This window comes from Polyodon spathula, chromosome 2 (genome assembly GCF_017654505.1).
Source record: "Polyodon spathula isolate WHYD16114869_AA chromosome 2, ASM1765450v1, whole genome shotgun sequence".
Classification (NCBI taxonomy): domain Eukaryota; kingdom Metazoa; phylum Chordata; class Actinopteri; order Acipenseriformes; family Polyodontidae; genus Polyodon; species Polyodon spathula.
This window is the reverse complement of record NC_054535.1, coordinates 98,899,754-98,921,307: the sequence shown is the minus strand read 5'-3', so window position 1 is coordinate 98,921,307 and position 21,554 is coordinate 98,899,754. Positions and strand designations below refer to the sequence as shown.

General features: G+C 36.7%; 1 protein-coding gene across 5 annotated transcripts in view; it reads left to right on the top strand.

Moving 5' to 3' along the window:
* Window positions 1–21,554, top strand: part of LOC121304936 (FYN-binding protein 1-like) — a 53,815-nt gene that overhangs the window by 20,595 nt on the left and 11,666 nt on the right. For all 5 annotated transcript variants that reach the window (XM_041236392.1, XM_041236382.1, XM_041236415.1 and 2 more), the window contains exons 2-10: window positions 3,619–4,630; window positions 6,779–6,908; window positions 9,850–9,932; window positions 13,809–13,828; window positions 14,344–14,390; window positions 15,778–15,901; window positions 19,103–19,262; window positions 19,744–19,894; window positions 21,448–21,467. In XM_041236392.1, the coding sequence (XP_041092326.1) occupies window positions 3,619–4,630; window positions 6,779–6,908; window positions 9,850–9,932; window positions 13,809–13,828; window positions 14,344–14,390; window positions 15,778–15,901; window positions 19,103–19,262; window positions 19,744–19,894; window positions 21,448–21,467 (1,747 nt within the window). The remainder of the gene's footprint in view (window positions 1–3,618; window positions 4,631–6,778; window positions 6,909–9,849; window positions 9,933–13,808; window positions 13,829–14,343; window positions 14,391–15,777; window positions 15,902–19,102; window positions 19,263–19,743; window positions 19,895–21,447; window positions 21,468–21,554) is intronic.

The window sequence follows — 21,554 nt, the reverse complement described above, 5'->3', positions numbered from 1 at the left end:
CTCCCCAGTAATGTTGTTGAAGCTGACACCCTGGGATCCTTCAAGAAGCTGCTTGATGAGATTTTGGGATCAATAAGCTACTAACAACCAAACGAGCAAGATGGGCCGAATGGCCTCCTCTCGTTTGTAAACTTTCTTATGTTCTTATGTTCTTATGTTCTTATGTTCTTAAGTCTCACTAAAAGAGACATATTGCTCCAGGAACCTACTACAATACAGAAATCCTCTCTATACACTATTTGGGATCAACCTCCCCTAAACTAACCTTCTTCTGGGCTTCCAGAGTCCTGGCATTCTCACAGCGACTCCTGCCTCTTTAAACTGCCTCAGCTAGGCAATTCCTTCACAAGCACGGTCTTGCAGTTGAAGGGTTCCATAGTAGTTTATTCTGCGGAGCAGATGCTCTCCTCCTTGATGACAACAAACGCAAGCTATATATATATTTGTGTGTATATATATGTGTATATATGTATATATATATATATATATATATATATATATATATATATATATATATATACACACACACACACACATATATATATATATATATATATATATATATATATATATATATATATATATATATATATATATATATATATAGTGCCTATAGAAAGTCTACACCCCCTGGAACTTTTTTCAAATTTTGTTGTGTCAGTGCCTCAGAGTTTCATACATTTAAATGAGGATTTTTTCCCACTTATCTACACACCATACTCCACACTGTTAAGGGGAAAAAAAAGTTTTTATTGAGAAAAAAATTATATATTAAAAATACAAAACTGAAAGATCAAAGTTGGATAAGAATCCACCCCCCTGAGTTAATATTTGGTTGAAGCACCTTATCAGCAATTACAGCTGTGAGTCTGTTGGGATAGGTCTCTATGAACTTTGCACAATTTGGCAATATTTCACCATTCTTCTTGCAAAACTGTTCAAGCTCTGTCAAGTTGCTTGAGGGGAGTGTGATGGACAGCAATCTTCAAGTCATGCCACAAATTTTCGACTGGATTTAGGTCAGAGTTCTGACTGGGCCACTCAAGGACATTTATCTTTTTGTTCCTTAGCCACTCCAGTGTAGCTTTGGCTGTGTGCTTTGGGTCCTTGTCATGGTGAAAGGTGAACTTCAGTCCCAGTTTCAGCTTTCTTGCAGAGGGCAGCAGGTTTTCCTCAAGGACTTCTCTATACTTTGCGCCATTCATTTTCCCTTATTTCCTGACAAGTGCCTGTGACAAGCTGGTTTTAGTGGTGACGTCAGACCAGAAATGGACACACACAGCATTGCAAGGGGATACGGTGAGCGAAATGTGCTGTTGTGCTGTTTAATCAACAAACAGAAAATAAAAGCCTGAACAAACGAAAAACACTTTGTAAAATAAAACGACACAGTAGCCAAAACAAAGACAGACAGACAAATGGTGGACGAACAAACAAGTATTGTGCTGGTTGAAATCCAGCACGTAGCAATTGTTAATCTTTAAATTGTTCTCCTTCGAGTCTCATCCGTTTTTGACTCGCTGAACACACAACCCCGAGTGAGTAAAATGTGCATCTATTATCAGTCGTGCCCACAGCAGCTGTTCTTAAGTTATGGGTTGTGAACACATTTCTAGCGGGTCGTAGCGTCCCCATTTGTTCAAAATTGTGTTAAAAGGTTATTTCAAAATCAGTGCAAAAACGTTGGTTTTAGTCTGTCATCAGACGACGCCTGTGGCGACGCTGCGAATCTTACGACACCGAACATGAGAGAGAGAGCTCTGCAGCAGAGCGAGAGCTAGAGAGAGAGCGGAGAGAGGCGAGAGATATATATTATATATTATATATATATATATATATCGGGATATATATCTAACCATATATATATTACGATAGGACAAGGAGTATTGGTTGCCTAGCAATGCATATCCTGTTCCGCGCCCAGCTGTACACATTTTGCGCAAGAACCAACCACAGGGCTCTCTGTCACACTTGGTAACACACACACACAAATATCTCCCAGTATAGCCTCTAGTCTAAGTCTAAAAATCTAGTCTAAAACTCTTCAAAATGGGAGGATAAATTGAACATAACACAGGATGTTTTACCTTTTGGGAGGGAACTGGTTTCCACAAATCAGACCAACTTTTACTGAAATAAAAGAAGGGTCTGAAACTGCTCAAATACTCATTTATTATTTGAAGCATCTCGCCGAAATAGTCACGTATTTAGAAGCATATAGAAGTATACAAGCCCTTTTTGTTGTTATGGGCAGGCTATAGACTAGATTGATTTAACATTTTAGAATAGCTGTTCTCATGAATGTAAAAAAGATGAATAACACACACACTATATATATATATATATATATAATATATATATATATATATATATATATATATATATAAATATTTTATGTTGTTGAGGTTTAATTTTGATTGTAAATAAGGTTTTGTTTAGTTTTTTATTCATTGTTTGTGTTGATAACCTAGGTATTAAATTTATTTAGAGGCAACACAAAGAGCACAAAAAATGTTGACTTTGTTTTTGCTGTACTTCACTAATACAATAACCGAAGATCAAAATACAGCCTCCAGTTGGAATGCTTCAATATTGAAATTAGAGAAATGCAAATTCCCCTTTGTGCAGCATCTGGAATTTTGTTTTGATATCAAGCAATTCCAATGCTTTGTGACTTTGTGTTTAAATATCAATATTTATCCCACCTAGCTAAGGTGGCACACAGAATTGAGATTTAATCTGGCCCCTAGGTTTGTAAACTGATGTTGAAATGTTAAGCTTTAACACAAGTGTGTTCACTTGTTTACGTACAAACTCAACACCCTAATAATTTTATTTTTTCCTCCTTTTTATTTGAAGCATGAAAGACTATGGGAACAATGTATTATCATACTGTGATTCAGTCCTACTACAGGAAAAAAAAAAAAAACTGACTCTTCTCTCTCTACAGTATTGTGTGCTTTTATTTAAATGGGCATTTTACTTTACAAGTGTGATCAACTACTGTTCTATCCAGTACATTTTAATTGCCTCACACAAGAAGTATGTCCATGTGTAAAAAAAAAAAGAAAAATAGAGTCTGGACAGCTACAATAAATGTCTGGTAACAAATTCAAAAGCTATTACCATACTGAAAATGAACTATAAGAAAAAAGAAGGAAACACGTTCAATCAATAATTGACCAAATTGCCTTTTTTTCTGCCAAAATGTCTTCTGCTGTAATGTTCTAAACAGTTTTTTTTTTAAAACTGAAAGAGTCATTTTGTTCTCAGCTAAATATCACATGAAAAAAGCAGCCGAGCAATATAATAAACTCCCTCTTGTCTATGAGATGATGTATCAATTGAAACAACATATTAGAGACTACAGCACAAAAAAAGAATACCCATTAGCCTTCTGCAAGTAGAAATCTGAGCAGTGGATTGTTAATTTACACAACAATGGTGTACCCACGACTGAACTCAAAAGGCAACATATTTTGTCACAGGAAGGCACACACGTGTCAGCTGCCAATCAGCAGCGCTGTCACTTTCAATCCAGAAGTCACTGTACATCTCACAGACTCATAGCCACTTCTCAATTTTATTTCTTATCATTTCTTTCCTTTTTGTGTGCAGGACAACGCCTCAGGTGTGAAGGCTATTATGGCCAAATTCAACTGTGAAGGCAGCCAGCCTAAAATCGCAGACCATCCTCCTGTCTCTTCACTACAACCCAAAAAAGCTGCACTTGAAAAACTAAGAGCTCCAAAGACAGAGAACAGCCTTCAAGGAAATCCATCTAAAAATATACAACCAAAGCCATTGTTTCCAAAGGGATCTTGTAAGTCACTTCCTGGTGAAAAAAATCTCAAGGAACCTTTTCCAAAACCTAAGCCTGCAATAAATAAATTTAACAACATTAATACTCAAAATGAAGGCAAAGTTGTTTTTCCTAAATCGCAGTTTAATGGTAAACCTTCAGAGGTGCAGAAGGATAATGAACCAAAACCCATGTTTCCAAAGCCACTTGTACCTAAGCCGACAACCAACCTGAACCAGCCAGAAAAAGAGCAAAAATCGTTGTTTCTGAAACCTCCCTCTGTGTCCAAGCCACCGTGGGTCACAGAAAACTCTCAGAACAATGACAGCAATACAAAAAGCACCATTCCTCCCAAACCCCCTTCTGCCCTCAAACCAAAGCCAGGCTCATTCAAGGTCCACAAAGAACAATCGAAGGATAGCAGTGTGACAGAATCCACGCCAAAGGCCTTCCCAGGGGTTATCCTTAAACCAGCAGGTTCAAAGAGTAGGGATCCTGTTACAAATGAAAGCAGAGATTCAAAATTCAATGACAACAAAAAGGAAGAAGCATCAACAAGCAGCAACAAACCCATACACCCTCAGGAAGCTTTTCTTTCAAAAGTAAACCAGAAATATGGGGGGCCCCCTCCAGGTCCTAAGTTTATATCGAAAAAACCCGGCTTTCAGGAAACAGGCAGCACCAGCGAAGAGAAAAAGGACCCATCTACTCCTAAACGAAATACTTTGCCTAATATATTTGCACTGGGGAGCCCACCGGCAAAACCAAACAGACCCCCAAATGTTAACTTGGAGAAATTCAAAAAGGGAGCAGAGTTCACCAGTGCTGGTAGGTGTTTTTGCTATATAGTAGGGTTTTTGCTCTTTTTCTTAAGATAGGTATTTATATTGTGTTGGATTTGTTGCAGATTATACCATCTGATATGTTGTATGTGTAAATGAGTGTACTGTTGTCTAATTACTGCATTAATATGATGATTTAACATTGATTGTTGATCAGTTGTTATAATTTTATCATTGATTTTGTTTACCAGTTGTGAACACAATCAAAATACAAACTGTAGTGCTAAAGAAAGCAGTACTTGTTAATACCTGACTTAACCCTACCCCCCCATTACATATCACAGAACCTCTCAAATGCCTGTATAAGAGGTCTATCAAGTTAGTTACTGTTACTTCACAAAACAGCATACAGTATTAGTCGATTTTATTAACTACCTAAATTATGTATCTTTTAACACTTCCTAAAAATATGTTAGACCAAGTAAAAGCAAATACCATGAAACAGTAATTCGTTATACAAAAATCTTGCCCATACGTACCACAGTGGTTTCTGTGGCTGTTCAGTTCACTGGACTGGAACCACAACGAGTGCAGAAAACAGGTGCCACTTAGCAGCCAATACTTTGCAGTTTCATTTGCACAAAGATAAGCAAAGTTATAGAGTATAAAACACATTTCTGCTGTTTCTTTTGTGTGTGTTTAATGCAGGCTATTTCCACATTGGCACATTGTTAAATGTAAAACACTACATTTTGAAATGCTTTTCACCACAATGTGTTTCCACTTTAATCATCTCTGATTTCTAGCGTTGGCTGTTTTCCTTTTTGCTAAACAATTGTTGGCAAGTTGAATACATTTTACATTATCTATTAATCATTATGCAGTGGTATGCTGGCATTTTAAATTGATGTGTTTCATCTTGAAACATTTCGTTTGAGGGGCTCTGGTTGTGAAATCAATACACTTCCTTCACTTGAAACTGCAGGATTATAGAATAATAAGGAAGAACTGCTGAACAGAAAGAAAGAATTACATATTTTTTCTTTAACCAAGTGCAAAGAAGTGAATCGATTGCAAGCCCTCATTCAGTTTATTTTGCAAACAGAGCTTTTGCTCTTAGTTTGTCTAAACACCTGCGTGCTTGTTTTTTTTTTTTTAGTGGTGGAAAAAATGAAAATTATAGCAGAAAATGGCTGGTTAACTTCCTTATCTGTAATCATGCTTTTTAAGACCTCATTCTTGTCTATAGAAATATATGAATTGGGCTTACATTTGTGATCCATGCTGCAACTGCACAAAGAAACTATGAGGGGTCATAACTGGTGCCATTGCTATGGCTTTAACACCACTCAGTGTGAACCTGCTATTAATGGTTGTATTATAGCTGGTTAAATAAAGGAACTGATTGATAATGTGTGGTTTGTGGCACCAGCACATAACATACTGTAAATAGGTGAAGCTACAACTCTCCTCCAGTGGCTATTCAGGTGTCTATTTAACAGACCTAAACACCCCTTAGCTATGCTTTACTATAATTTCACTTTGCTAAGTGACTCTTATGAGAACGTGTAACTTCTCTGTGGAGTACACTGGTGAGACAGTGAGGGACCAGTCTGACCATTTCAACACATAAAATATAGGGAGGGAACCGTATTGGTTTCTATACAGCTTGCACAGATCAAGCAACTGAAACATTATTTTGCAAAAGTTATAGATCAATCAGCTGTCTGTAGCACAAAAAAAGAAACCTCATGTCATCAGACTGACTAAAGGGATAATGTTTAAGCAAGGGTAGATCATTAACATGTTACATAACTTGAATCTATAGGAGTATATGCCGTGTTACAACTGCAGCCTGCCTGATCTGTCATCAGATCTCCACATACACCATTACAAGTGGAAATAGCATCAGGTTAAATTTGAAGTGTCCTTTTGAAAAAAAACTATCAGAATTTATTAAATCAAAAAATCATTAATAAACCTTTGGAGAAAAATACATACATGTCTAGATGTTTTATACACTTTGTTTTATACAGCTGCTACCAATATGCATTTAGATATAATGGAGTTGTTTGAATTATATGTCAGTTCGGACTACCAGGGCCAGATAAGAGACAGTCTATTGTACGTTTTTAAGCTTTTGTTTTTCTGTGTTACATTCACTACCTGATAACAATGTCTTTGTTTCTTTCAGTGCCTAACCTTGGTATAAACAACCCTATAGCTCCTTCTCCACCTCCCTCACACCCAGGGGTCCAAGCGGCACCCTCGCTGCCTCCCGGAACGCCTCTGCCAAGTCTGCCTCGGCATCATCCTGGTGCAGTGTGAGTATGAAGCAATGGCATTACTAACTTTGAAGTTTCAGAGTTCTTGTTGCATTAATCAAATAACTACCATTACAATATGTTGCCTCGGTAGGGTACATTGTCAAATAAAACAGAAATTTGGACTCCAGCTTGGACTTCAAAAGTCAGAGTATCCAGGGGCATCTTAAGTAACTGCGCACCACTGTGGTGTTGCTAAGCTACAGAGCAGATAATAATGTGCTGTTATGCTTTACAGGAGACCAGGGCCATTTATTCACATGTTACAGTACAGTATTTGTATGTTTTTATGTACTGTATGTAGACAGAGTCAGAGGACACAACGACCAACATGCTGACACTACCGCAGTTTAACTAAATCCAGAAATCTTTTTTGTTTTACATGTTGTAGGAGACTCAAATTGCCTATTTGAAATCAGTTAAAACAGAGCATTTACTGTAATTTGCAATCTAATTTGATACAGCCTCACACTGTCATGCACATAAAACTTATGCAATGTGGAAAGATAATCCCACTGTGTCAGTACGGTTTGGCTGTATAATAAGGTTTATGCAAATAACAAGGATGTGTGTTATCTAGTCATTTGCCTCTGTTAAAATAATTAAGGTCAAGGCATTCTTATCAGTTTTCTTTTTAATTACACATTTTATACTTCACATATGATGTATAATTCAGCATGGAGCACCCAATAGGTGGTTGAAAACACTACAAGGTCTATTTCAAACCAGATATTTAATGATTGCTTTATGAATAAATAGGTATTACATTCTCAAGGACTGTTCAGGACTGTGAGGAAATGTGACAGTCCATACTCATATTGTTAGAATATTTGGAATGTATGGTACTTTCAATGGAGAGATATTGAGCACAGAGTTTAGTTGGGGTATTTTGGAATGCAGGGTCTGTCTCAATAAATTGACCGAGGGAGAGCAAATATGACCATTTTATGGGGATTTGTGAAGGGTTCTTTTTTCTGCTCTGGTTGGTTGCATGAGGGGATGGCAGAATCTCAGAGATAACAGATGCAAATGAATGTTTGTGAGGCTTGGAAACTTGAGAACACATGTATAGTGAGGAGTGGATCATAAATGACATCATTAAAAGGGTGTTTTTTGGATTCTACAAAACTAAAGTTAATGCATTGGCTGGTGCTCAGTTCTGTCAAACTCACTGCAGCCCAGAGTGGCGTGACTCTGTTCAATACAATTCTCTATTCTATGCTATACAATAAACATATATAGTTGACAGAACTAATATTGTTTATCAGTTTCATTATTTCTTACATTGGTCACCATAGTTACCTGCAGAATGTCAGTTCTTCCTGTATTAAATTCTCCAGGAACACCCTCACTTTAAATAGCACCTGCTGTATATATAGAATAATATTTCAATAGTCCCTTTGAGGAATGGACAAAAATTTTACAGTCTTAAAGGTTAAATTGAGTTTCAATGTTATGATTAGGGTTAAATGTAGAATACATACTTAGGGAACTTCGTTTTCGGTTTTTATTTTATTTTTGGTTATGTGTATTGAGCCAACTCTGTTTCTTAATTACACTCTTGGAAAAGCATTGTGAAACAAACTCACTTTAGTTTTTTGTCCCGTAACTTGAATGAGACTGTGAAAATGTAAAAATAAAAAAGACTGCTCTTTTATTTTATTAAAACAGAACACAAAAAGCGAGTTGAGTCAAATTGCTTTTCACGGATTTTAAATCTTATTGACTCGTTGCAAAAATGTTAGAACATGTTTTATACACTATAATAGTTTCCTCTTAATTACGGTTTAATGAAATCAATTTAACATCACTTGCTGTTTGTGTTCGTTTTGAATTGAAACTAAGGAGCTGGGTGTTTTTTTTTTTTTTTTTTTTTTACATTATCAAAAATACAACAGAAAATGAACTTGTTTAATTGAACAGAGACGGCTCAAAAAAGGGACATCACATGTTCAAAAATAAAAACAGAAAACAAAGAGCCCTACAGATACTGTAAGTAATTGATAAAAAAAAAACACTTTGTTCTTCAAAGTGTTGCATTCCAACGCACCTTATCTGACAACACAGATAGTCTGTTGCCTGATACAAATGACTTAATAATAAAATAAAAAAAACAATGAACACCTGTGTTATGAACATGTTATGATTCAGAGCTACCAGGAAATATTGACTTTGAAGGTTTACCTGTAGCTGAATTCGTGCCTCTACCTACAAATATTTCCATTGGTTTTTAGAACTGGCAGATATTAACATTTTATACAACGCTAGACCTTTCGTTAAGTTAGTTGCAGTTGAAATTCCATCATGTGTTGTAGTGTTAATTTCCTTATTGTTGGGGAAGGGGGATTTTAACATCAATGTTTTTTTTTTTTTTTTTTTTTTCCATCAGTACCCGCCACAGTCAATTATGCATATCCGGTTTTGTATTTAATAAGTATGAATTATTCTGGTCAGACAGTGTTTGCTATATTGTTGAACTAGCTATGTTGTAAAATTCAGATCAATGTATGTACTCACATGGATTACATCTTAACTTTTGGGTACCATTCTATATTACGGTATCTCTGTTGGCATATTGATGTCTGTGATAGGGCGGAATCCTGCGCATGTAAATTTGTACTTTGTGTATTTTTTTTTAGTAGCAGGCTGTGCTCGCAGCTCTAGCGCTGAGATAGCTGTTGCGGGGCTGCATGTTGCTTTTTATTTTGTCTATTAATGGTGCGCTTTGGCACTTAAACTGCAGCCTTCCTCTTCTGGGTCTTTTCTGCAGGGTAGTAAGCCTTGGCCACCTTGCTACTCATTCACAATGTCTCTCAGAATTATTGCATTGCATGAGGGAGTCTTAGAAATGTGTTTTATCCTGTTCTGCACAAGTATTCAAAATACTATTGAAAAAAATAGTATTTTTCAGACTTAATTTTATTTATTTTTGTATTTGTAGCGTACAACCTGACCCAGATGAAATGTATGATGATGTGGGTACGTCCAGCCCACCACCATTACCTGCTGGGAAGCCAAGAGATGGTAATATTGAGCAGTGATTCACTTGTGATATGCACACGCACACAATAAACACTATTTTAAGGTGTTCACAAAGTCACTATACATAAATATAGACATACATATATACCGCACATGCACCCAGGGGCGTAGATCTGCCTGAAAACCACCCCCAACCCCCACCCCCACCCCACCCCCGTAAAATTGAATGAAAGACTAATTGGGGGTGGAAGGGACCATATTAATTATTAGTCAGTAAATTGTGTATGTATGACACACGACAACGACTGGTAAATTATGTGTAAATTGTGATAGTCAATGAACTTGACCTTTATTTGAACACTCAAGGTGAATTCTGTACCATACTTATTACACTGTTTAGTTCTCAGATTGACCAATGATGTTCGTGCAAATGTCTGACCTGTTTACAAACACCTTTGGAAGGCTCTTTATGTCTATTATGTCAATCCTGGGTTTGTAAACATGACACACTGATACAAAATGTAATCTTTCCTGTGTCATTGTACTTCACAACCAAGTCTTCAGTCTTCTCAGACCTGAAAAGCTTCTCTCACATTCACATGAAGTAACAGGGCAAACAAGTAAGATTTTTAGTAGCATGAAGACCTGTGTGAACAGTAGACCTCATTTCTGGTAACATTGCTTTATATTCTGTCTTTGCTTCATATAGATCTTTGGCGTTAGTGTGATCTAATAACTGTAGCGATAGTAAGTTGTGTGTTAACTCTGGATATTTCTTAGTTATCTCTTCATTGACTGTTCCTGTGGTCAGCATGTTTTCTGGCTCCTGGTAGCTTCAAATCCCAGTATTTTATGGATCATGTTTCTTCAATAAGTTCCTCTGAACCAAATCCATAAATTCATAGTATTGAAACCTGAAATGTTCTTCAACTGTGGGGCTGTGGGGCACATCCTGTGTATTTTTGACTTCTATGTGGTAACTGCAATGGATGCAGATCCAGACTCTGCTATCTCAGCTGTTTCTGTGAAGATTTCATGGAAGGTCTCCTCACTGTGCCAATCTTGTAATCTGTTACTGGTTCGATCTACTGCTGAAAGCATGCCTGGCACAGTTGAAGATGTTGCTTGCAGAGAGCTGTTGAGCTGCTCTAGCAATGCTAGTGGATTTAGTGCCATATTCAGCCCCAGTAGTGTCTCCACCTTTTCAAACGCCATTTTCAGGCTGTCTGGAGTTTCAGGTGTTCCAGACATCTCAGATCAGTAATTGTCAACTGCTGATTTTATAGCGGGTAAAAGAGAAGACCCAGCATGTTTCGCACCTAGATTTGAGGAGAGATGGATTTGGACAGGCCTGACACTATCTCCTAAAACAGATCCCTGTACTTTCTTGATCTATTGAATAATACACCTAGCTGATGAACCCACTAGATGGCATCCCTTACTATCAGTGAACATCATTTATTATGTACTGAGGCCTGTATGACCAGGTTGGAAATGTAGGCACCACAATGGAAGTAAATTGCAAGAGGCTGCTTTTCTTTTACCTTTGCCTGACAGCCATTGTATTTACTGCTCATGTCTGGGGCTCCATCATATGTCTGTCCTCGTAAATAGTCAAGTGAGAGTCCAAGGCATGTGATGACATCAAACACCATTTTAGAGATTCCATGACCAGTTGTTGAAACTAATTCATAAAGCCCTACAATTTTTTTTAATTAATGCCATGCCTGTTACCTTTGCACAGGTAAAACAGATCATTTTGAAACTGTATCATAGCGAAGCCACAGATTGTCTTTAAACTACTTTGTTTGGAAATATAGTTTTTTAGTGCTTGTTTGCCTTGGTGGTGTTATAGCAGTATCTGGCTGGTAAGGCTCAGTTGGTTCCGTAACAGTATTAGTCACAGATGCATCCCCAACATCATCTTCCTCATCCTCATTGGTGGCTGAGCTGCCTAGTGTCAGCTCAACATGGTCAACTTGAACATCATCTGTTGGAGCATTGTTAATACTATTAACCTGTCAACAATAAAATTAAAAAGTCAGTAAACTAAGTAATAACAAATTTAAAAGATAATCTTTTTATTTGTTTCTTTTTATTCTAAAAAAATAATACAGAATAGAAATACTATGAATGTAATAAACACAATAAACAATAAAAGTTCATGGGTGGGAGCCAGGACTGCAAGAGGAAGGGAGTGGTTTTTTGCAACTTAGGATTGGAGGCTCAGCCTCTAGACAAGGGAGAGAGAAAGACGGGCTGGACCGAGAGAGCCTTCCCTATGGAGTCAAGGCTAGCCCTTATGGCCCCCTGGCCCCTGAAACACAGAGTCCTCTGACTTCTGAGAGTCGTTATGGGCTCGACTTCGAGCCTGTGTCCTAGTTAACGACCGGGGTCGACCCTCAGAGGACGGAACGGCTCTTACAAAGCCTTGATGTAAGGAAGAAAAGAATCTGAAAGAACACAATTGTTAGTTATGGGACTCGAGCACTAAGAGTAAGAGGGCCACATCCCAGGAAGGTAAAGAAGGAAGGAAGAAAGGACTTTCTTTCTTGAGGCAAGATATATAGCGTATGAGCTGCGAAAGAATAGTGTGGCCGGTGGTCCCCTCTGACCACATAAAGAACCTGCAGAGTTACTGGAACTCAAGGTTGGGGAAGTGAGACTCACTATCCCCCCAGAGGGGACCAACACAGAAGCACGAGGCATATGAAAAAAGTAAGGAGGAAAACGCAAGAGAAAGAGCTGGGCTGTGACTGTGATTAAATAGAGAATCAATGACGACAGACAATGCGGTATTAATTAGTGTGTTATATAGTTAAATGTATTACTGCTTTTAATGATCAAAAGTATTGTCTTTGCTCTTTTATCATAAATCTTAAATTATTTGTTATACATTTCTAATGTGTTAAATGCTAAAAGAAAATGTTTAAACATAAATAAATAAACTGAAGTCCAAAGACACCAAACATCTCACAGGCAAATATACAAATAATCATTGTAGTTTATTACTGAATCTCAGTTAAAATAAATAAATAAATAAATAAATAAATAATCACAAGTTAAAGTAGAAAGGTAAAGAGCAGAAAACACTCAAGCTTATTAATTTGATTTGCCCTGTCTCAGCTCTGTTTTTGAATCGTATGCATTATTCACTTTTACAGTTAATTTATTGACAAAATAAATGTGTCTGGTTGACCGATGAAATCTTACTTTGTTTTATTTAGGTATTTTTTATTTTGATATGGTATTTTCTAAATCACAGATTGTGCATCCCTTCCAGCAATTTAAATCAGGCAGTGTGCGATTGCTCACAAAGATGTTTTAGACCTCCTCTATTGAGATGCGACGGTCGCATCGGGCAGTGTGTTCTGAGGCTTAAGATGTTTGGGCCAACCTACCTGCCGAGTTCCTTCAAAAACTGTGTGCAAGTGTACCTAGAAGAATTGATGCTGTTTTGAAGGCAAAGGGTGGTCACACCAAATATTGATTTGATGTAGATTTTTCTTCTGTTTACTCACTTTGCATTTAGTTAATTGATAACTATAAACTATTAACATGTCTATTTTTGAAAGCATTCTTACTTTACAGCATAAACGGGACCATGCATACACCTCAGGGATCTGTATGATCAACCAGTGTTATCAGCCACCATACTCCTGCATGCATGGCATATTACTGTATTAGTGGTTAAACAGTGGCAGATGCTGCCACATCAGCCTGTCTCGGTGTGTCCATGTCAGCTTTGCATAAGGACTTTGCAAACAGTAAATTTATCTCAAATTGCAGTTGTGGTGCAATTGTAATTGTTTTCTAAAAAGAGTGTCTGTCATTTTGTTATTATTATGGCAGCAATTTTAATTGATGTTGAATTGCTCAGCCTACTGTAATAACTGCAATGTGTACATTTATTTGCAGGCTATCCTGGCAATAATGAGGTATGTAAAATGAACTATTTTTTATTGCGTTATTCAATATAAAACTTCAAATTATTAGTAATAACATAATATAACTAAACAGATACTCTTTTTTAGAAGTTCTGGCCAAAGTAAAGTAGAGATGGTGCGTAAGCAAATATTACAGATATGAAAACTACACAGGCTTACATTTATTATTATTATTATTATTATTATTATTATTATTATTATTATTAAAAATAAAATAAAAAGTTATTATAGTAAGTAGAGCTTACCCCGTCTGACCTAGAAATATGTCAAACTAAAATATCTGCACTATTGTTGTCCATGTCATAGTAAAGCAATGACTGTGTTCAGAGTTGAGAATGGTTTTGCTGTACTGTACCAAGGCAGTGTTTAACCATGGAAAATAACAGTCAAATCATATTAGATCATGTGAACAGTTCCTAGTTGATAAAAAAAAAATATCTAGCTACCTTGGGGCTACTTATATTATAGCCCTGATTTTTATTTCTGTCTTTGTTTTCTTATTAAAGGATGATGCCATTGATGAAGAGATGTATGAGGATCTGGAGGAACGCTGGTAAACGCTTTTTTTTTGTGGTGGTGGTGGTGGTGGTGGTGAATAATGCTGCTGATATTGTTTTTAGATGTAGGTAAAGTATAGCACTGTAGAAATTAGCATAGGTTCATTCCAGATCAGTAAACTGATAATCTATTGAGTTTATCTGAGATATTCACTGTATTTCAATCAATAATAAAACCAAGTGCTGTTTGAGATGTATGTGATAGTGGTTGCTAGGACAGGAGGTCCAGACAGGAACAGGATATTACAATAACATGTATTTTAAGGAACTATGAGCATTTTAGAACAGGAAGCAGGCGATGACGAGAAGCTGAGTTGTACCCGATCGCAGTGTTCTGGGTGTGCTTCATAGCAAGCAGTATGCCGTAAGAGGCACCATACTGTAACGAGGGGGGAAAAAAATTGATCTATCAATTGATCAATCTAAAATTGAAAACCAGGGCAAAAAGAACACTAAAATACTTAAAGGAATACAATAGTCCTTCACTCAAGCCCACCACCAAAATATTTGATGACTAACACATTAGGCTTGGTGTGGAGTTACAGTTTAACACTTACTGCACGCTCTGTCAGAGTTGTGAACCTTTCAAACCACAGGTATGTATAAACAATAGCAGAATAACATGTTTTTTGTTTTGTTTTTTAAGCCTTACGTGCTGTATAGGAAGTGACATTAGATATACAATAAAATTAGAAATGCTGAGATCAGAAAAGCAAAGTAAGAAACTTTGTAAATATAGTTCTGTGGCTAGTTGTTCCTCTCGGAAATGGTGCGAACTTATTAGCTTAGAAGTTAACGCCCTCTAGTGGTAAAAAATGAACAACCACTCCTTCATTTGTCATAACTGTATTTAAACACACCTGCAAGTAGGAGACTTTTAAAATCCTCGTTCTGAACATGATTATTTGGTTCACAATGGCAGACTGTTAGCATTGAAAAAATAACTGCAGATTTACTGGCTTTCTTATTCTAGAACTAATTTTAACTTTGGGTCTGTGCACACTCGGAGAATCCTTATAACACTTGACAATAGCACAGTACCTGAAATATTTGTATAAAATTGAGAGTTTATCAGATTATAGCCAAATAGGCTAGGAGTGTAAGATAAAAGTTTGGTTGAGAATGGTGCAAAATCAAGACTGTTATATCATGTTTACCATGTACAGTGTGACATCAGTTTTGCTGCCTTTTGACTGTACGTCTACCTAAGACCTCTACAGAATGTTGTGCTGGTGAGACGTAAGAGTTATTTTCACAGGCTTGGTTCCCAACCTTAACATGTTCTCTGAGTTGCCAGCCAAGTAAAGCTATATCTACAGCTCAGTCTGTCCAAGCTGAAAAGATGCTTACCTGTCTAACTGTTGAACGAACTTTTCTAATAAGGTCTGTGAAAGAATCAAAAGACGAAAAGAAACGAGAGAAAGAGGAGAAGAAACGCTTGGAACAGGAGAAAAAGGAACAGAAGGAGAAGGAAAGAAAGGAAAATGGTTTAAAAAAACGATTTAAGGTAAGAACACATTTCACAAAGTGAAGTTGTACACAAAACACATTGACAGTTGGGCCTGATTTGGTCACTTATGTTTTGGAATACATTCTCAGAATAATGAAGTATATTATTATTTGCGAAAATTCATTTAGCCTCGGTCTTGACTGAGCAAAATAGATAATATGTAAATATAAGCTGATTTATAGGCTTTTATGTTTATTTTGAAAATAATAAACTTACCCAAACCTGACTACAGTAAACATTTTGACTTTTTAGGATGCATTTTATTAATAAAAGTAATGTATTGAAACTTAAGTATCGATAAACCAAGCAATTTTGTTTGAAAAATACATTTGAAAACTTAACATACAGCAAAAAAAAAAAAAAAAACATACATCGGGGTACTGTGGCAAAGTGGTTGATAGTGTGCAGATGATTAAAGAACAGACAGACAGTTGTAATCCAGGTGAAAAGGTTTGTTTTTATTTTTATATCCAGGTCTGGTGACCAATAAAACAGTAATGCCCAGGCAATATACAGCAATGTGTACTGCACGGGGTAGACAATAATGGGCTAAGACACTAAACAATAAAAATACGTATCAAACCCACAATAATACCGCCACGGTCACCAGTCCTGGGTGCGTGTAGTAGTGCTCGTGGTTGGTGATACAGTTTATTTTGTAACAGTAGTGCAGTGTTGTTCTGGCTAGTGTTGGCCCTCATCCAGAATCGTGTTAGCTGGCAAGTGCTTTACAAACAAGACGAAATACACAAAGACAAACAAACAAAACAATCACGATACTGAAACAGGGGTTACTGGGTCTCTGTCACAGAGACGGCCGAAGTGGGCGGCGTCAGAACCAGGAAAGGTAAGGCAATACACAAAACACAGGACGGATGAAATGAAATGATGAAGACGCCTGTTGGCGCCGGTTTAATACAAAATAAAAGGTTTACACAAACACGAAAAACACAGGACACGGCACTCTACGCCAAAATAAATAAACAAACGAAAACAGACTAAACTTAACAAAACGGTGCACGCACAGACACTGACAAACACGGTGAGCGGATACTTTCTCCTCTTATTATTACTACTACTCCTGCTTATTTCCTCCGTCTCCAATCCCGTTCTCCGCTCACCGAACACCCAACCACCAGTATGTGACAACGTGCATCTATATATACTATTGTGCTGGGATTCAATTACCAATTAATTATTCACTTGAATCCCAGCACGTGAATTAATAAAGTGCAATTCCCCGTGCTCACATATTACTACATTTTACTTGCACGTGAAGTGCTGTGCAATCCTCGTGCCTAAATACACATATACATTTTCAAACACTCGTGTTACACAGACCCGTTTATATCCCGTGTACCAATGTCTATACACCAACATTTAAACACACCACACGCAACACATAACAGATAATATACACAGGGGCGGGCACTTTGTTACAGTCTCTCACAGTCCTTCTCGGTTCTATAACACAAACCAAAGTTAAGGATAAACAGATTACGATTCTCCCTCCCCTTTTTATGCTGTCACACATGACCCCTTGGTTAATGAGCGCAACCGCCTCTCCAATCTGCAGCTGCCATGTAGTTTCCCTTCTGGGTCAATGCATTTCTGCAATGGAGTCTCGCCTTCTTTCAGATTAGCCGACTTCCCGACCCTGTGAAAACTGTCAGACCAGCCCGTCCAGAGAACTCTGTTCTCGCTACTTAGCGCCTTCACAGGTCGGGAGTGAGATTTACAACCAAGAATCACTGTATTTCTGTCTCAGGTACATTTTGTGGAATCACAAATGAAAAGACACTACAATGAGGTACTTCCTTTTTCATGTTTAATGTTTATATTATGCAAATACTGTAATTCCAATTAAATCTATTAAACCGACTAGCAGGATAGCATCAATAACAAGACTAAGAGTCAAGAAAGCTGCAGTTTAAAGCATTGGTGCGCATGTTTATTAATAAACACAAAGATAAAAGGTTTAAACAAAACAATAAAGTGCAGTACAAACACTATTGTCAGGGTGGGCATGTGACTTAACTGACCACATTACCAAAGCACACACTCAGTTACCTAGTTACCTACTCACCCTAACTCCCTTCTCCTGACAGATGATTTTTCCTTGCTTTTATGCATGTGGCCACTTCACAATTGTCATCAATTATCTAATTAGAGAAGGGCCACATCTGTGATTGTTGGCACAGACAAATTTAACGCCATCACTGCCAAACTTACATTCCCACAGCCACACTATTTATATCAGCAGAGCTTCTGCCCTGCCACCTCACTTTTTATTTTACTTACAAAATTCAATAACTGGCTCCTCTGTTGATGAAATGTTACAAAATCCACAGATGGCAGAACATTGAGCATCACGCATTGCTGTATTCATGACTGTGATCGAATGATTCTCGGTGTTACATATCCCCCCCCCCGACCTGTGAGGGCGCTGTGTAAAGGGAACAGAGTACCTTGGACTAGTTGGCCAGACAATTCAGAAGCCGGATGTGGAGGTCCTGGGCTGGCGTGGTTACACGTTGTCTGCAGTTGTGAGGCCAGTTGGACGTACTGCCAAATTCTCTAAAACGACACTGGAGGAGGCTTATGGTAGAGAATGAACATTCAGTTCTCTGGCAACATCTGTGGTGGACATTCCTGCAGTCAGCATGCCAATTGCACGCTCCCTCAAAACTTGAGACATCTGTGGCATTGTGTTGTGTGACAAAACTGCACATTTTAGAGAGACCTATTATTGTCCACAGCACAAGGTGCACCTGTGTAATGATCATGCTGTTTAATCAGCTTCTTGATATGCCACACCTGTCAGGTGGATGGATTATCTTGGCAAAGGAGAAATGCTCACCAGCATGGTTGTAAACACATTTGTGCACAAAATTTGAGAGAAATAAGCTTTTTGTGCGTAGGGAAAATTTCTGGGATCTTTTATTTCAGCTCATGAAACATGGGACCAACACTTCACATGTTGCGTTTTTGTTTTTGTTCAGTGTAAAATGCAGTCAAGTTTGCTGTCATTTATCCATTGTGTTTTGTTTAAAACTAAAATAAATGTTCAGAGTAAAACTGCCCGTACTTGCTTTGAAATCTGCATCACCTTTCTGAATACATTTGTTATAATAATCCCTGTCAGTAGAGTATAAAGTATTCAATTTCTAATTGGTGTGTTTGTAAATTATCCTTTAGTTGCCATGCCCAATTGAAGTAATTCATAAAGTGAAAGCTAGAGTGGACTACAAGGGAGCAAAGAACGAACTGACTGTAAAGCAAGGAGAAATCATCGATATAATCCGCATTGCCGAAAACCCTGAAGGGAAGTGGCTTGGCAGAACAGCGGACGGGTCATGTAAGCATCTGTCCTCATCAGCATTATAACCTAATATTATTATTTTGCAGCAGCCCTTAAATGTATTTCGTTTGTTTTAGTTTTGGTTTCTTTTTTAGAAAGGCATGGTGCAAACTGTGCACTGGATCATAGTAAATCTTGTCCAGTATGCAAGAGCCCAGTTTTTAAGATGAATAAATTCATGAAATTTAACAAAAGGAAGCAATTTTATTTAAATTAATGTTATAGATTGCCTCATATTGTTTGTATGTCTTTTTTGCACATGCAAAAATATTCAAACTTTTGACAAAGTTCCAGATCTCGTTGCTCATTGCATACATTTATATTTTCTCTCAGCTATGAAATTACCAGAATTGAATTAAGGCCTTAATATTTCAAATGTAATTTAATAATGCAGAGAAACATCTCTACGGTGTCACAGATGTGCTGTGGTTTTGGATTCATCCAAGACTAAGTGACTTTAAATGCTTCCTTGGTTTAGATGGCTACATTAAGACAGTGTCAGTGGAGATTGACTATGACACTTTGAAAAGGCAACAGAAGACTGCCTTGCTCTCTTCCTCTCAGAGACATGTCACAGAGCAAGATCAAGATGTTTATGATGATGTTGGACAGGAAGATGATGTTATCAGGTAAGGAGCAGTTATGTCAGAGAACCACTGATTTCAAACAAACATATTTTAAACAAAATATTTAACCCAGGTAGGATGTTGTTTTTGAAAGTAGCATACAGTTTGATGGGAAGCAGATTCACATTTTTCTTCTACAGTACATCTTGTATTTTAAAAAGAATGGATGCTTTTCAATTGATCTTCATAATGGTGGATCTAAATGTGGAGACAACAGGATTTGTGTGAGGGACAGCAAGTTTTGCCATTATATTTTGCCCATTAGACAAATAGATTTTATTGATTTATTTTTCCTGTGTTTGTTCTGTTGCTAGAAAAACACTCAGTGTATATTTCTAGAGAGCCATGCAAGTTTCTGAAAACTGAATTGTGGAAGTCTAGCACCTACAAACAAACATTTTAAAACGTGTTTACGTCCCAACCTATCACTTCTGATTGGCTAGCTGCTAGCTAGCATATTTACATATTTTTTTAGATTTAAATGTTATATTTTCAAAAACCAAATTAATATATATATATATATATATATATATATATATATATATATATATATATATATATATATATATATATATATATATATATATATATATATATATATATATATATATATATATATATATACTAGATTTAAACAGAAGCGATATTTTAGTTATTTATTGGACCTGCACAATCCATTGATTTGTGAAACTATTAAAATGTGAAGATTGACATAATGATAGATATTAAATGCTTGTATATGAGATTCTGTACAACATTTTGTTATTTTAAGATAAAATAAGACTGTAAATCTCCTGGCAATGTGTTTATGTATTCAGTAATTTATGAGTTTATTTCAGTGAGAGTAGTGCTGGGAAAGAATATTGCCACCACCCCCCCACCCCCACAAAACATCAAGGTGTGAATAACACTATGTAACACAATTTTTGTTCCTGGGTAGTAAGTGTTATTTCCTAATTGCTTATGCCTCAAAAGTATAGAAAATGGCTATTATTCCCCACAAACTTTGCTTTTGTGACCAGGACAGTGATATTTCAAAATATCACTATTTCCAATGGGAAAACGGGCAAATGTGTGTCTTTTTGTTCACATAAAGTCAGAAAAAAACAACATATGAATCCAAATTAACATGTATCTATACTAAAGTAATACAAAAATGACTTCAAAAGATTTAGAAGTGAGTAGTTTTTCGAGATTTACGTTTATACTGTAAATACAGTATAATCGTAAATCTCGAAAAACTACTCACTTCTTAAGACACACATTTGCCCATTTTCCCATTGGAAATAGTGATATTTTGAAATATCACTGTCCTGGTCACAAAAGAAAAGTTGGGGGGGAATAATAGCCATTTTCTAGACTTTTGGGGCATAAGGAAATAACACTTACTACAAAAACAAAAAAAATAATAATAATAATAACAATAATTGTTACACAGTGCAATAGATGATGTAAATGGCAGTATTGAGCTTAACAATGAACTTAAAGTATTAAAAGAAAAAGAATCCCATAAACAAAACAGAAATATTTAAGTATCTCTTTTTTCTCTTTGTTAGGCATGACCCTGGTGCTGGAGGTGGGTGTTTATTTTTTTAAAATATTTTTTTGGTATCTTTTTTTTTTATATTTATTAAAAACAACCATAGATTTTTTTAAAAGTATA